Source organism: Acartia tonsa, chromosome 9, assembly GCF_053477335.1.
Source record: "Acartia tonsa isolate MP-2025a chromosome 9, ASM5347733v1, whole genome shotgun sequence".
Classification (NCBI taxonomy): Eukaryota; Metazoa; Arthropoda; class Copepoda; order Calanoida; family Acartiidae; genus Acartia; species Acartia tonsa.
The window spans coordinates 10,981,168-10,999,550 of NC_137268.1; the positions used below are offsets into that span (position 1 = coordinate 10,981,168).

Sequence of the window (18,383 nt, forward strand, 5' to 3'; positions counted from 1 at the left end):
GATAAATCTAAGAATAGAACAGGCTTGGATTACTGTGTATTGTGATAACAGCTAAAAATAGAACAGAGTTGGTCAACAAATCTGTTATGCAATTGTGATAAGGACAAAAATAAAGCTAGATGTAATATAATCAAAACAATCTCAAGCCCACAGCACAATAACAATACACCCCTTATTCCAAGGGAAGGGGAGGGGCCCCTCTCCATTGAAGGCAAATACAATCAGGGTGATATAACAGATAAGCCTAAGATTAAGAAGCAAAGGCCCCATTACACCAGCATACAGTTACCCCCCTCCCTCACAGTGGGAACGGACGGAGTTACCCCCGTCCCCTCACGCGCTTCCCCCCTTCCTACCCACACTAGACTAAGTCCGTCTGTAGTGTGGAGCTAGCGATCGGGTACACAGAGCGCCATTCACGGGTAGCGCAACAGAGTGCGGAAAATATCATAAATCCAACGGACGAAGCGGACCAATGAGAGAGCGAGCTGAGGGGTGAGAGCGCGTTTTCCCCGTGTGCGCGGATTTGACGGCGCGAACGCGCGTTACAAGGACAGAAGATTCCACGCACACACACACACACACTTTCACACCAGAGCGGAGCTACTCCATAGCATTTAACAGGGGTATTTTTAGCAAATAAAGAATTGCAAGTTTCTTTCCTCCTAGCTCTAGTGTGATAAGGGAAAACCCAATCAGTTCCTGACAGCAGTTCAGACCCTCAACATCTATCTACCTCAACACCTAACTATTGATAAATACAGCTAAGTTATATCTTTGCAATTAAAACTCCCAACCTAGTGATACAAACAGTGTTGGCTGTTAGGCTAGGAAGCCTCAAGTGACAACCCATTCATTGTAGTGCTGTATAACTTTGTGCCCGCCGTTTCACCGTTGACCCAATGGACCAGCATCAAGTCCCAGGAGGTGACCAAGCCCCAGGATGGCTCCAGGATGACCCTCAGCCGGCCCCAGCCGAGTACCGCAAGCTGATGCTGAGCAATCTGCCGGAGTTTAGAGGGCCGCCCAAACAGTCCTGGTCGGCACATATCCGCCGACTGGAGATGTCATGGGCGGCTTACCGCGTGCCACCTCATGATTCCCTCAACCGCCGCAACGCCCTACTACTGTCATTGGTAGGGCAAGCGGCGGAAATGGCGTCCCATCTGTTTGGCGAGGCAGGCCAAGCCTTGACCTACGAACAGGTCAAGACCGAGTGTGAATTGCTATTTCGCCCTGCTTTTGAATCCCAAACGCTTAAACAAGCGTTTAGGGATTACAAGCAACACTCGACAGAACCTATACAGGCGTACATATCAACAAAGTGCGCCTTGTATAGGGACGCCTACAATCATGAGGATCTTGAATTGTTGGTGGACGAATTAAATCGTGGAATTCGTAACGCCAATGTAAAACGCCTCATGATGAACCATGAAATTGCGAGTGTACCTGAGTACACTCGCAAGGCCATGTTCACCGTGACCATGGTTACTAAGCAGCTGAAGGAAGGTGTGTGCTTAGTGGACTCGACCGACGGGCTGACTGGATCTGCCTGCATCCAGTTGCCCCAATATGACGAGTCGGAGCCAATGGAGATTGGCTCCTTGGCTCCGGGTCTCCACCAGATGGGGAAGGTAGCTCCAGATGACAAGGTTCCAGGCCGCTGCTACCGCTGCCAGGGGAGAGGCCACCGAGCTCGAGACTGTCCAACGCCTGTGGAAGTTAGCCTAGAGGAGAGGCGCACCCAGCCACGCCGTGACCGTTCTGCCAAGTGTGAGCGTTGCCACTATGACGGTCACACGGCGGCCGATTGTAGAGCTGACTGGGCCCAGGTAGCCAGCCGCAGGCGCACCGCCGACAAGGGTGCCCCTCCGGGGAAGCCCAGCAGAGTGGCCCATATGGAAGGTAGCGCGCCCCCAGCACCACCACCGCAAGCAGCCGCCCCCAGAGCTGCGGACCGAGCCGATGGAATGCCGCAGTTCGGAACTGTCCCAGCTAGGATCAACGTACTGGGCGGCGCGGCTGAACCCAACCGGGTTGGCCTAGGCTTCAGTCTTAACCATCTGGGGCCAGAGCTGGTACAGCCCAACAACATAGCCGAGCCAGAGGTGCTGAGGCCCCAGCCTTTCAGCCTCAACATGATGGAACCTGCCCGACTGAGCCTACCCAGCAAGAGTGGAGGGGCGCTGCCCAGCGTTCCTGAGACGGTGTATGGGGAGGCCCTGGCAGCCGCTGAACGAGAGAGGCAGGAGGTGCTAGCCAGCACCTCTGCATCGATGTATGGGACGCCACCCGGCGTCGCCACCTGGGATGATGGGGGGGTGCTATCCAGCGCCTCCCACCTTGTGCCTGGAGCGACAACCGTCGCTGCCACCGAGATACCTGGATCCTGGAACGAGCCAGCCTCCAACCTGATGTCTGGGGCGACAACCGTCGCCGCCACCGAGAGACCTGAGTCCTGGAACGAGCCAGCGGTCCCAGAGGAAGGGGTGACACCCGTCACCCCCAGCCAGCCAGCGCCACCAGCCTGCAGGAAGAGCCCAGCTACACGCCAGCCAGCGCCACCAGCCTGCAGGGAGAGTCCAGCTACATGCCATCCAGAGCCCTCTACCAGCCAAGGGAACCCAGCGGCTCACCATCAGGATAAGTTGAATTTGTTAAATGTATTGAATCCAAAACCTTGTAAGCACCCAGCCTTGCCTGTGCCCCCTGCACTTGAGGCTGGGGAGATTGAAAATTGGGAAAATAAGGACTTGCCTGTGCCACATGCACCTGAGTTCCTAGGGCAGGGGAGGGCATTGAGTAAGGGCGAGCCTGTGCCACATGCACTTCAGCCCCATGCCACTGGGCATGCCTTGGACCAGGGAAGGGAGCATTTAGGGCTAGGGGAGCCGACACCCAGGCAAGTGCCAGTCGCTTGCCAGTCTGTCATTGGGGAGGGTATCGGGGTGCCTCGGCCGCATACAGATAACGCTCAATGGAAATTTGTGTCTAGCCAGGAGCAGCCCAGCCGTGTCCAGCCCCAAGAAGCAGCCGTGACCAGAGCCGGAGATCCCCAGCCGCGTGCACGAGGAAGATGGTTACCTGGAAGCCTCTCCCATTGGTGGATGGTCCTGTGGGGCCTCCTGCTGGCAGCCGTGTGGCCTACAACCAGCTACGTCCTGGTGGGGTGGGACTGTGCCAACCCCACCCATGTCACGTCTTACAATAAAGAAAAGATGTGTGACACGGAGCCCCTACACCAGGAGGTGCCCCTGGGCCATGACATCCACGTCCTGCAGCAAGTCAAGGTGAGGGAAACCACTGGGTTCAGCTGTCAGCTCACCGTGTCCCAGTGGACATTCAGGTGTGGGGTATGGGGTCACCTCAAGGTGACCTCGGTCCCCACCCTCATGAGGCCAACCAATATAGACCCAGAAGCGTGCCGAGACCTGGCCAGGAACCGAGTATACACGTTGCCAGGCAAGACCCAGCCACTGACGTTCCAGCTGAACCACCCCCTGTTCTTCACCATTGATATGGTGGGCGCCCTCGTCAACAGCCCCGAGGGGGTGGGTTGCGAGGGGGAGGACGTCCACTTTGAGGGCCAGCTCTACCGCAATGAATTAGTGCTCCAGGAGCGGCGGCTGCTGGTCAAGGAGGAGACCTATGTGGTGGAGGATGGACGGGTGGAGTCCCAGTCTGACCACCTGACCCTCGATTGTCCCCATTCTGAGCTGTCCTGTATCACTGGGGAAGCAACCTACGTGTGGGACCACCTGGGAAGAGATTGCCCCTTGAGGCTGATCCGCAGCCTCCAGCCCAGCCTGGTGAGGGATGCATATCTGGTTGACCATCAGGCCCAGTTTTTCATCAACATGACCAACCCCACCTCAATTGTGAACTGCGACTTCGAGGCCCATGCCACCAACCATCCAGCGTTGTTCGTGGCAGCTGACCCAGCCGCGGCTGCGCTGCCCCGAGTGTCGGCCAGGGATGTTGACGTTCCCCTTCAAGCACAGATCCATGCAGGTTATATTGGATTTACCCTGGAAACACGCATGAGAAGCACTGCAGCAGAAGAAGTAGCGGCCAACTGCTGGAAGCTCCAGCAACTAGATCCGGCCCACCCGGTGCGTGTCCAGGGGAGCACGTTCTCGGTACTGAGGGGAGACATCCTGCTGCAGCTGACCTGCCAAAGGCACAAGTATGTTGTCCGCGAACACAAGGAGTGTTGGGACAAAGTGCCAGTGGAGCCCACAGGTTTTGTAGACGCTGTGACGCGGGTATACAGTGAGCACGCCACCAAGATTCCCTGTTCCTCCACCTACCCCCTGACTGTGCACGCGGAGGAAGGCTGGATAGAGTTAACCCCTGCTCCCAAGAAGAGGCCACCCCCGCTGGATACGCCTAAGCAGTTGTTGACAGACCCCTTAGATGACTTCAGTTCAGGTGGTTTGTATTCGCAGGCTGAGTTGAACGACTGGCAACAACTGCTGGCGTTCCCAGCGTACAAGAGTGCCATGCTGACCGGCCTATCCTATGGCTCCTGCGTTCAGCAAGGCAGCTGTTCGGCCACAGGAGACCATGGGATAGTGTCCTACAACATTGACCGACTGGCGGAGGAAGGAGAGGCAGCCCTGGATGTCTGGGCAGGATTTAGACAAGCCATCCACGAGTGGGGAGATGGCGCCGCCATCCTGTGCTTGCTGTTGCTGATCCTCAAACTGCTGGGGGACCTAACCATCATTTCTCTGGCAGCAGCACAAGGAGGAGTCCGGGCAGCCCTGAATGCGATATCACAAGTGTTCCTGTACCACCCAGCCTTGTATAAGAAGGCGATGGCTAGAGCCAGGCTCAACCATGCCAAGTCCCGGGACTTTTCAGTGGACTGGGATGCCATTCCCATCGGCAGGGAAGCAGCCGAGGAAATGGTGTCTATGAAATCAACGGACAGCGGGCATGACCGCCCAGGTAGGCCAGGACCGCCCTCTGGCAGACCCCGCGGCCCCTCAGGAGGACAGGCCGCTGCTCAGACAATCAATCTGGCAGCCAGTGCCCCAGCCGCTGCCAACAACAACCCGCAGGCCCCACTGCTGACCGTTCCAGCAACAACTGTGCCACCAGCAAACCTGATGCCTGCCGGCGCTGACCAACGGATCCAACCCAAGTCAGCCTCTGCCTTCTATCCCACATTGGGAGCCCATCAACCCTAAGAAGATACTCACCACTAGGATTCCATTGAATCATTATCGTTGTATATATTTTAGCCCTAAGGAGCGGGCCGAAGGCCTCAACCACTGTCGGAAGTCTGGTAGGGAAACCATCTCCCAGCCTTCCGAGGGGAGAGTTGTGGTATTCGGCAACCGTGAGCCATGTCTATGGCACCCCTGATCTGGGGTTCGGTGGAGGGTCAATGGCCCTCCCCCGAGTCCTGGGGAAGGGGTCTAGTGACCCCCTCCCTACGCTTAGAATTAATGATTTGAATCTGTCATGTTTATTATGGTTAACTGTATTCTTAATTCTCCCCCACCCTTTCCAGGGATGGGGGAATCATTATTGCCCAAACTGACCATTGTATATGTATTATTTATGCTTTTATGTTATGATTATTTATTCCTATCCATGTAATTATTGTTTGTTGTATATAACTGCAGTATCTCTTAACCCTTCAATAAAGTGACAACTGAAAATAGATGTTGATCATTATCTAGTGAAAGCTAGAGAAGCGTAGCTTCTCTATAGTAAGGTGTCCACGTCTGTCACACTGCCGTAATCTAATTGAACTCCGGTGTCTGCCATTTCTCCTCGGCGGATACCACATTCTTACTGATGAAATTTTTGGTCAAATTTCTTTTTGTAAAGAATCACTCATTGAGTGCATGAAGATAATTTTAGACGTTTTTGTAGAATTGCAAAAAAATCTTACATTGCAAAAACAGCGAAAAAAAATCACGACTTATGTCCAAAAAACAATCCTAATAATAAAGTAACAGGATGTCTGTCTGTTTGCTTTTCTGTTTGTACGGAAGAATCTCGCTTACCGCTCAATTGATATGCTTCCCACACTGAACTACCCCCCCCCCCCCAATTGAGTTCCTCTTAAGGCCTCTAGGGGGCGTTGCCGCTAGTTATCATTAAGAGCCATCCTGAAATGAAAATTCCATCCTCTTAAAGCAAAGGTTTTATTTGTGCTTTTCAACTATAAAGTTAACAAGGATGACAACATCCATAAAAGCGAAGCACTGAAACATTAGGACAAACGGACACTAACACAAGTATTGTGTCAGAACTGAATAATCAGAATATAAATGTCGAAGCAAAATTGTAAGTAAAATTGTTGAAAAACTGCTTGATACAGAATAATGTTTATGGACATACTTACATTTTTAGGACTTGATTATAGAGTTGCTTCGCTTATAATATTGTACTTTGTTGTCCCAGGAATCAGTATACCAAAAATTAGATCAATCGGATTATTAGATCACATAAAAATTTGATGTTAAATAAGTAAAAAAATCAACATGTTTAAAATGAACGTACGGACATTCTGGTAATGATTATAGAGTTGCTACGCTTTCTAAATCCCCTAATTATAGAAAAGCTTAGCTTTTAAAAAAAGATATGCTAACATCAAGGGGGTTATAATATACGATTAATATTTATCTATAAAACTTCCAAAGTGTCTCGGTGAAAAATAAAACATTTATGCTACTTTGTAAAGATCCCGAAAAGTTCGATGTTATCAAAGTTTAGTTTCATTATGATGAAACTATCTGATTTCTTGAAACCACGAAGTATTTTTACGGAAGTCCTTATCTAATCGCTAATTAAATAGTTTTCTTTTCTAAGAAATCTTCACAGCAATGCTTTTTATTTTGAGTGTATTTTCTAAAAAAGAAAATTTTTAATGAAATCATTGAATTTAGAATTATTTTTATAATGTTTAGTGTTTGATTTAAATGGACCGAGTTTTTTTTCTAATTTTCAAAATTTATAAGTAATATAAGCAACGAAATTTTTCAGGGATACCCAATAAGCCTCAGCCTTAGTCGCAGCCGCGCGGCTTAAAGAAAACATAAATCGCACGGTTCCTCTGTCGCATTCGGCCACTTGAAGCCTAAGCCACAGCTGCAATTATTTTTGAGGCTTACAGCAGAAGTAGCCGCTGCCACACTCAGCCGCGCGGCTGATTGTGACTGGCTGATGCCATTATAGGTTTTTTCATGCGCTTAATCCTTATACTAAAGTAACAGGATGTCTGTGTGTCTGTACCGAAGGATCTCGCTAACCGCTGAACCGATCGGGTTCTCCTTAACAGGGTAGCTTCTCATAAGTCCCGGGAAGGTTTATAACTATTTTGGGGGAGGGTACCACCACCCTCCCAAGAGAAATGACAAAAAAATCAAAAAAATTTCAAATTTAGAGGAGACTTCAACGTCAAATAAGGTGGTATCGTACATAAAAAATTAACTTTAACAAACAACAACATTTAAAGTGCCACTAGAAGCCTCTAGGGGCTTAGCCGCTAGTACCTTTAATGGGAAATAAATTTATAGCTTATTACGCGAACGAAATGAAAAATTGTACACAATTTTAACCAATACCATAGCCGGGGAGTTTCACAATTGTTTCCCTATTGGCTAATTTAGAGAGTATGTCTCTAGATAATCTCTATTGTACAAAGTTGTTGTAAACGCCCAAAATTGCTCGTTCATTGTTCTAAAGATATTTTCACATGCTTGATCAGATTAAAACTGAAAATAATCTTCAAACAGCGGAGATTTTCATTAATTAAGTTTTCTAGTTGTCAGTCAAAATGTAAATTCTGAATTTAAACATAAGAAAGATCACAAGTTTCATAATTATGGTGATATATTGTTCAAAAATAGCCTAAAGCCATTCCAAAAGCTTAACGAAGCCACACTCATAAAAAAACTCAAATAGTTATCGAGATCTTAACGGCCAAACTTATAATTATGCTTTTCGAATTCTTTTATGACCAATTGAAATTATACACATTTTAACAAGGACATTTATTTACATTAAAGGCACAACAACAACGAGTACGATTAAGAGGTTAAAAACAAACTGGAACTAAAAAAAGAAGATTTTTCTTAGCGTTGGTTAAATTTGATTTTGCTGCCAGTTTTAGAGTAAAACTGCGCTATATAAAAGACATTTCATATTATTATCCTAGTAAATAAGTTAAAATTGTCAACTAGAACCTTTTAATTTTTTTTTATAAATTTTGCCTGAAACTGTTTATAGAATATTCTTATTAAAACAAGAACAATTACAATCAAAGATCCAAACATCCAAAATACAAAGTAGAACGATTCTGTCTGTCGGTCTGAAGCTTAAGAGCTCAGTAACCACTGAACCGATTGGACTCTACCCTTCTACCCAATAAAATATTTTTCCTTTTTGAAACTGAAATCAAAAATGCGAAAAATTGGGTTGTCGAAATCAACTACCCCCTACCCCCTCTACGCCTCTAGAGGCATAGCCTTTAGTATTTACCCTTATCTTATATACCATGATTATTTCTAAATCTAAATTTTAGAGAAGTTTTGCTACAAAAAAATAATTTAACAGGAAAATTTCTACCAAATTAAGATTAGTAAAGAAAAATGCTGAGGGGGTAAAGAACTTGATTAGCCACCACCCCAAATAAACATACCCGGTTGGGAACAGTAACACCCCCCCCCCTCTTCCCCCGTTTTTTCAGCCAAGCAAGCAAACGACCATATAGATTTTTCCGTCCCTCAATTTAGATATATTTTTCTTCGCTATTCTTTAAGCCCAGGGTTTTTAATATTCAAGAATGTTCATATTTCAGAAAAAAATGCGTTCTAACAAAAACAACCACTGAACTGATATGGTTTCCCTTTACAGTGTGTGTAGCTTCTCATAGGTCCCGGGAAGGTTTATAACTATATTGGGAGAGGGTATCACAAAGTTTCCAAGGAAAATTACACTTAGAAAAATGCGACCCTTTTATTTTTTTTATTTTTCTTTTTATAACTAAAATCCAAATTGAATTTTGAATATTAAGGAAACTCACTGGACATATGAACCTTCACAAAAAATCTAAATAATTTATTCTTGCCGACAGATTAGAAAACACATAAAGAGATAAAATCAACCTTATTCGACATTCACTCAAAGCTCAAAAATAATGGACTTAAAAGTGTATTAAACTGTATATAAGACATTTGCGAATATATTGATACCATTAATTTGCCTCTTAGATAGAAAAAAGTATGTTTTTTTAATATTTTTCTCTTGCTACAAATCAAATTTCAAATTTGAGTCACCAAAAATGCTAAACAAATTTTTGCTCTAGAAGAATAAATTTTTGGAGTTAGAAAGTGCTTAATACCTCATTTTATTCGCCTGGCATTGCTTTATAATATACAGGTAATGACTTGGTTTTTTTTTGGAACAGCTGACTAAAAAATCGAGGTTTTGTGATAAACCCACTTTTGTTGTTGCTCCATAAATGATATTTTTTTCCCCAATTTTTTTGGCTGTAAAGAAGCTTTATATATTCATATAACATCCACCTAAATTTGACTTTTGATATTTTATTTATAACATCACCAGAGGGAATTGAATTTTGGAGAAAAAAATATCAATTTATATTTTACACTGCTATGCATTGTTCTTGTTCTTGTTTCTAAAAAAATTTATATTATAAAAAAGAGAATTATTTAACGCTTCTATAGGTATGTTTATCATTTTTCTAGGCTAAATATAACTATAATTACACCATTTTAAAGTTAGACATCATAACATATTAACACAATTATTGAATCGGTCTGTATTATTAAGCTGGCAACTCTTAAAACAGCTGCATTTCATTATCCTATTATATAAAGTAGTAATCTTTTTTGTCTTCAGCTTAAGATTTCGACCATTACAGTACCTATTGAGTTCTGTGTTTTATGGATGCTTCTTATAGGACCCTGGATAGTTTTGGAATTTTGAAAAAAATATCAATTTATATTTTACACTGCTATGCATTGTTCTCGTTCTTGTTTCTAAAAAATATTTTTATAATTAAAAAGAGAATTATTTAATGCTTCTATAGGTATGTTAATCATTTTTCTAGTCTAAATATAACTATAATTTCAGCATTTTTTAAACATCATTATATTCAAGTTATTGTAATTTTTAAATAAAATATCAATATCAAGAACTATTGGAACAATTTTTACCATGCAAAACAAGGTTTTATAAAGTGTAGGTTCCCTCACAATATCTATCTGTCTGTCTATAATGCATTACACATGTAATGCTAATAGAGAGGATGCTATAAGAGTGCTCTTATAATGTGAACTTCTCATAATTGAATGGGCTTCCTGAAACCAGAGACCATAAAGTTGGCCTAGTCACTACAAGGGGGAGTGCAGGAGTATCCAGGGGGAGGTGCTTGTAAAAGGGTAATTTTTTTAGGGATGGGGGTAATCACCCCCCGTAATATATTATAGGGGGTATAAAACCAGCCTTATACATTTTTTTTAATAGGAGTAAAGAAAATCCTTAAAACTTACAAATCTAGGAATCAAACTAGCACCCCAACCAATAATCGGTTCCATGCCAAATGTAGGAGTGGAAAAACATTGGAGGGACAAATGCTTGAGTCCCAAACGTCAGAGTGGAACAAACGCAGGAGTGGGACAAACGTTGGAGTGGACAAATGCAGGATTTTTGGGACAAACATCGGAGTGGACAAACACAGGAGTCCCAAACTTTTTTTTCAATTTTGAATTTTTTTTTATACAAACACAGCCCCCCCTACCTTCGTCCCGTTACTTTTCTTAGTTAGGTTAGGTTAGGATATAGGCTAGGGGGCTGAGCGCTGCAGCCATAGTCATTATTTTGTAGACAAGGGTATAAAAAATTTCAAAATTGTAATATTATTAAAATAGTAGACACTCCTAGGTTTTATTTAAGCAATGTCCACTCCAATGTTTTCCACTCCAACATTTGTCCACCTTGATGTTTGTCCACTCTGACGTTTGTCCCATTCTTACGTTTGTCCACTCCGATGTTTGGGACTCCTGCATTTGTCCACTTCGACATTTGGGACTCCTATGTTTGAGGTAGAACCCCAATAAGTAAATCTCAATAAAACTTGATAAAATTTTGCAAAATATCAAAGTATTCAATCCCTGAATTTCAACCATCTAACTTGAATAGGAGTAGAGAAAATCATGAAAACTTGAAATGTAGGAATTGATATAGCCCACCCCAGTTTTTTGGCAAATCCTAATGAAACTTGATGAAAATATGGAGTATTGATAGAGAGAGAGAATATTCAATCCATGAAAATTTCAGCCTTCTATCTTTTATAGAAGCCAAGAAAATATCGTTTTCCCCTTTCTGTCTCAGACAGACAGACATACCAATGAACAGACATACAGATGAATGGACAGACAATGGACGGACAAATATTTTGAATTATAGAGTAGCTTCACTACTAAAAAACTAAATAGGATAATTGTTGTACACAAATTGATTTCAGTATGTTTTAAATGAGCTTACTTAATCAAGGACGTCCAAGCTTTTTGATTTGGGGGGAAGGGGGGGGGAATTGAAATATCTAAATTTGGGCATCCCCATGTTCAATTTCTGGGGTAATCTTTATATAATAGAGGCAAGGACGTCAAAGCTTTTTATATTTTTTTTTGAGGGGGGGGGGAAGGGGAAGATTAAAAATTATGGGGTTGCCCCAAATTAATTAATAACCCTTAACCCCCTAACCCCCCCCCCCCCCACCGGGACATCCCTTTACATAAAGTAATGATTATAAAGTTGCTAAGTACCTTACTGCTACAAAAATCATCTTCCAACATTTAAGATTAATTCTAACACGCCTGAATTAACAAAAAGAGCTAACCATGGCGTGGATATACACATCCTAATTGTACAAATGTTTTGCTTTTTAAAATTGTAAAGCAATTATTCAGGAATCATTTTACTTTGTTTATTTACTAGCAGCTGCGCTCCAAGCATCTAGGAGCTCTGTTATTAAAGGAGTAAGGAAATTAGTAAAATAGCCTTATACTTTACTGAAATCTTAAGCTAGAGACAAAAAAGCTTTATATAATATGTATTAATTTGTAAAACTGCAAATAATAAAATATGACCAATTTTTTTCTCTTTAAAGATTCTCTTCAAACACCTTCCCCTTTTTATATAAAGATGCTAATTCCCCCCCAACCCTAAGAGGATATAAGCAGTAAAACACTTCTTTCTTATTTAGTCTTTTAAAAGGATTCAAAATGCATTGACCTATATATATATTTTTTTTTAACTCTTATTTTATACATCTTAATTGGAACTGATGATCTATTTTTATAGAGAAACATATGTATTCCATCAATAAAAAGTTAAAAAATTAAGTGTGTTTATACATATAATAATTACTATATATAATAGGATAATGAAATGCAGCTGTTTTAAGGGTTGCCAGCCTAATAATACAGACCGATTCAATAATTGTGTTAATATGTTATGATGTCTAACTTTAAAATGGTGTAATTATAGTTATATTTAGCCTAGAAAAATGATAAACATACCTATAGAAGCGTTAAATAATTCTCTTTTTTATAATATAAATTTTTTTTAGAAACAAGAACAAGAACAATGCATAGCAGTGTAAAATATAAATTGATATTTTTTTTCCAAAATTCAATTCCCTCTGGTGATGTTATAAATAAAATATCAAAAGTCAAATTTAGGTGGATGTTATATGAATATATAAAGCTTCTTTACAGCCAAAAAAATTGGGGAAAAAAATATCATTTATGGAGCAACAACAAAAGTGGGTTTATCACAAAACCTCGATTTTTTAGTCAGCTGTTCCAAAAAAAAACCAAGTCATTACCTGTATATTATAAAGCAATGCCAGGCGAATAAAATGAGGTATTAAGCACTTTCTAACTCCAAAAATTGATTCTTCTAGAGCAAAAATTAGTTTAGCATTTTTGGTGACTCAAATTTGAAATTTGATTTGTAGCAAGAGAAAAATATTAAAAAAACATACTTTTTTCTATCTAAGAGGCAAATTAATGGTAACAATATATTCGCAAATGTCTTATATATAGTTTAATACACTTTTAAGTCCATTATTTTTGGGCTTTGAGTGAACGTCGAATAAGGTTGATTCTATCTCAAAAATGTTTGGGGTTTCCAGAGTAATACCGATCGACCATCGGACCAAGTGATATAATTGAGTAGATGTGCATTTGTTAACTAAACCAAAAAAATCATCCTTCTATCTTTAATAGCAGGAGAGAAAAAAAGTCTCTACCTAAACGGACATGTGGAACTATTGGTGAACTTAAAGGATGAGACAATGGACGTTAAATTGATGTGCATCCCCAATAATAACAAACAAAATAACTCTTTCTATGGATCAAAATTGTTGATTGCTACCAATAAGTTAGCTAGTAAAAATATTTCTTTTTACAATCAACAAATATATAAAAAGCAGTTTCTACAATTAAAAACTTTGGTCCCAAACAAGAGCAGGGGTGGATGTCACACCCCTGCGACGCCCCTGTTCACTCCTCCCCCTTCCCCTGGCCCTGATGTGCGCATACGCGCGCATGGTATAAAAAGACGTGCACCGAATTGAACGGGCAGTTTACATCGAAGATTCATTGACTCAACTCACTCGCACAAACATGAACAAGCTGGTAAATAAATAAATAATTTCATTACAAAAAAAACATTAAATTTCAATTATAAATTTTTCATCTGATGAATTTCCTTTTGGCTCCATTTCTTAAGTCAAAATTACCGTATTCTTATTTTGATTTAGATTAGGCAATAAGTTGATTTTTGAAAAGTAGGAAAAATGATTAAAAAAACTGAAAAAATGCCCCCGAAAAATGCCCAATTATTAAACAAAAATAAGACAACTAACCCCCTGAATAGATTTAAGCGGTTGCAAGCGCGGCATCGTAACGTGCGTTGCCTCAGGTCAAAACATCATTTTTACGGGGCAACGACCCAGCTTTTCAAAATTGTGTTGACCAGTTTTTTCTTTATTTAATTATTGTAACTATTCGAGATTTCAAAACTTTTAGTTTTTATACAAAAGTTTTACTAATATGAAGAAAACTATTTCTTTATTTTTTGCAAGAAACTATAGACTTTGTCTAAAAAATATATAATTTATCATTTGAATGGTTGAAAAGTTAGATATTCAGATGAGAAATATCTTTCTATATTGTTATGAAACTAAGGGCCATTATATTTCAATAATGATTCAAAATTTAAAATTTGTAACAAAGCCAAGAAATTTAGCAGATTTTTTGCACGCATTTTTGCTTGCCATAGGGCGTGGCTAGTTTTTAGAGTAAGTGAATTTCGTTGAAATTTTTGCAATAAACATTAAACAAGTGATAACAGCCTTAGGTTTTGATATTGTATATTTCTTTGAAAAAGCAATTATAACAAAAGCTTTAATAAAAATAATATATTACAGACGTACAAAATAGTTGATGCAAAAATGATTTTCTCCAAATTTGCCACAATATTGCAAAATTAGAATTGCAAACACAAACAATTAAAAAAGTCAGACCGTGAAATTTTTTCGCACGGAAAAATTTTTTCATCAAATTTTGGAAACCAATCTTCAGCTTCATTTCGCATTGTTCATGATAATTCTAAATAAAGAGTCTTTATCAGTGGAATTTTTATGGCTTTACAATAAACTTATTTGTTCTAGCAATTATTGTTTATGAATCCTATAATAATAAGTTATTGCAATATAGAACTAGCGGCTGCGCCCCTAGAGAATAGTGTATAAGAGAAAAGGACCCAGAAAAATAGCCTAAGACCATCCCAAAGCTGAAAATTAAAAGTAAAGTAGCATAAAACTATCCTAGGACCTATGTAAATCTCCCCTAAAAAGGAGGACACAGTCAGTTTAGTAGATGTTGAAATCTTAAGCCTCAGACAAAAAAAAACCTTACTACTTTACATAATAGGATTAATAAAATTTAACTTTTCAGGTATTTGCTGCTCTTCTGGCCACCGCTGCCGCCCTTCCCCTGGAAGACACTGAGGATGTAGCCGCCGCCAAGGCCGCCTTCCAGGCCGCTTTCGACGACGCCGCCGCCGGTGGACTGGCCGCCAAGCAGGCCGCCCAGATCGCCAACAACTACATTGATGACGACGCCGCCGTTGCCGAGGCCAAGGCCGCTTTCAACGCCGCTTTCGAGGATGCCGCCGCCGGTGGTCTTGCCGCCAAGCAGGCTCCCGCCCCCGTCCACGAGATCCCCGTGCCCGCTCCTCTGGTCGCCGCTGCTCCCGCCGTTCTGCCCGCCGCTGCCTATCCTTATGGCCTCAGCGCCCTGAACGCTCTGCCCGCCGCCCACTACTACAACGGTCTGGCTGGTCTGCCCCTCGGTTATGCCGGTCTCCCCTACGCCGCCGGTCTTCCCTATGCTGGCTACCCCCTCGGTTATGCCGGTCTTCCAGTCGTCGCCGCCGCTAAGGCCGAATAGAAAGCAAATTTACCACAAAAACTGCACAAATTCATTCTTTTACCAAAATCAAAATTTTCTATTATTTACCATTTTGCTTTCATAAAGTAGAAATCAATGATTGTCGATGTAATTCCCATAAATACTGTAGAAAAATAATAAATACCAAAAAAAAGTTAATTCATGTGTTTATCAATCAACAACAGAGATGTAGACTCTGGATTAAAATAAGCTAATCAGTTATTAATAATTGATTAAGTGAATATGTTTGTAAAATCTCAAATTTTATACATATAAAATATTCAAGAAGTTGTGAATTACATATACTATACCACTTTGTATAATAGGATAAGTCTTGATAGTATTTTTGCCTAATTTCTAGGATGGCCTCAGAAAAGTTTTCTTATAAAACATTTTCTCGTATTCATTCGAATCCGGTGGATAGGAACCGATTCTCATCCATACGAAAAAAACTATGTCTAGCATCGTATTATATCCAGCTTTCTACGAATATAAAAATGTACAATCAAAAGATTAAAACCAGTTTTTTTTAGCCGGCTAAAAAAACTAGTTTTAATCTCATAATTGTATAATAGCCATTTATAATACTATGCGAGAAATAACTATTATAGTTATGGACAATGTTTTCCAAATCATTATAAAACAGCTATTCAAATTAAACACGAAGATTCGTTTTACCTAAAATGTACAAATTCCCCCCTCAAATGTACATGTATAATTATATTGTATAATGTATATGTAGGAACTTTCCTCTCTTGGAGTGAGGCTCAGCCCATATAAATGTATTTTTCTGATTTGTGAAATCAGCTTAGTATCTTTTTCATATATCATGTTTTTTTTTAATATTGTTATCCTTGTTTCTGATCTTCGGACTATCCTATTTTATAAAGTAGTAAGCTTTTTTGTCTGTAGCGAAGAATCTCGCTAACCGCTGAACCGCTATGGTTCTCCTTTACAGTGAAGCATCTTATAGATCCTGGGATGGTTTTAGGCTATTTTTCTGCCTTTTCATATCCCTAGATACTAGGGACGCAGTCGCTAGTCCTATTTTATAAAGTAGTAAGCTTTTTTTGTCTGTAGCGAAGAATCTCGGTAACCGCTGAACCGATATGGTTTTCATTTAGAGTGAAGCTGCTTATTGGTCCTTTACAAAAAAAAATATTGTGAAGAATATTACCAATGCAATATGGCTTCGAAACCGATTTTCAGCGATGCTTTAAAATCATGTATAGCATCGTATTACAGACAATTTTCTACGAATATAAAAAAATACCATTCATACCAGATTTGTTAGTTCAGGCCTTCTTCCTCTCGGGATTAACAAAACTGGTTTATTTCATCTAATTTTTTATTTTAATATTTGCGGAAAGCTGTCTATAATACGAAGTGATAAATAACTATTCCTTCAAAGAAAAAAATATTTTGTATGTGACAATGAATAGTTATTTCTCGCAAACTAAATATAATAAGATATAATAAGATGCTAGACATAATTTTTTTGTATGGATGAGAACCCGTTCTTATCCACCGGATTCGAATGAATACGAGAATAGTTATTTCTCGCATCGTATTTATATAAACGACTTTTCGCGGATATATAAATTACAATTATAAGATTAAAACCAGTTTTTTTTAGCTCCGAGGTGCCAAAGGCACGGGCTAAAAAACCCGTTCCTATCCACCGGATTCGAATGAATACGAGAAAATCTTTTCCTGTCTGCTTGTCCACTGGTAACAAATTTGGAGGCAATATAATTTTCTTTACATAAATATCCCCCTCATAGCATCTTAGTATTTGACTTGAATGATGAAAAATGGATTGTCTTATTTACAAATGGGTGGTAGGTGGGCGGCAGATTACTATCTAAGTCATTTTAAACCTTTTAAAAAGAAAAATATAAACAAAAAATAGTTCTTACTTTTATATACAATGGGTAATATCATGAATAAAAGCAAAACCCACAAAAACGTTAAAATGAGGGTAAAAGGTATTTACCTCCCGGCCCCCACCCGCAAAAGTATTGGATTAATATCTAAGTCATTTTAAAACTTTTAAAGGAAAGAATATAATCCAAAAATTACTTTGCTTACTATATATATCAAGGGTAATGGCATGAATAAAAAAAGCACAAGAAAAAAAAGGGGGGGGGGTAAGGGTGTTTACGGGTGGCAGCTTCAAAATATTTTGAAATACATTAGATTAGAAAAACCCTCCTACCTCACCTCCTCAAATATAAAAAAAGCTTGGACTTCCTTGAAAAAACATGCAATCTTACTAGCATAATAAGGTTATTATAAAAATGAGTTTTTTTGCTTTATAAGATAAGAAAGGATTTACTTATTTCATAATGGAAAAAGTATTAAATATCAATAAGTGAAAGCAATAAGAAATGTCTCATATATTTAAAGAATAGAGAATGAGTTCATTATCCCTGGAGTTCATTGGTCAGGGGAAAAATTTAGTATATCAATATCCCAAGTACGTCCATGCTTTTTATATTGAGTAGAGGGTAAAATGAAGGGTTTGAGGGGGGAAATCTAATCTATTTTTAAAGTTTTGAAAGGGGTAAAATAAGATATTTAGATTTTAAGGTTTAAGGAGAAAAACAACCCTTTACTATATATTTCCTCATTTTCTAAGAAGCATTATGGATGGACAGACTGACATATTTATAGTCAATCTTTGCTATGGTAAAGCTGCTCACTGTTCATTGGTATCATCTAAGAAGTTTCAGAAGCCTATCTCATATAGAAGCCAATAAAATATGACAAAACAGTTAGTTTAAAATTAGACATTATTTTGCATTTAAACATAATGGATTTTTGCAAGAAAAAAATACATCCTATCCGTATGACACTATTTGCTAAATATTA

At 40.2% G+C, this 18,383-nt stretch overlaps 1 protein-coding gene and 1 pseudogene across 2 annotated transcripts in view; both read left to right on the top strand.

Annotated features, from left to right (window-relative positions):
• Nucleotides 1-18,383, top strand: part of LOC145328203 (uncharacterized) — a 131,452-nt pseudogene that overhangs the window by 25,678 nt on the left and 87,391 nt on the right. The window lies entirely within an intron of this gene.
• LOC145328215 (uncharacterized) lies at nucleotides 13,633-15,668 on the top strand. Its single transcript, XM_080171816.1, has 2 exons — nucleotides 13,633-13,691; nucleotides 15,015-15,668. Exons 1-2 carry the CDS (start codon nucleotides 13,680-13,682, stop codon nucleotides 15,507-15,509), a joined length of 507 nt encoding a protein of 168 aa, XP_080027942.1. The 5' UTR covers nucleotides 13,633-13,679; the 3' UTR covers nucleotides 15,510-15,668.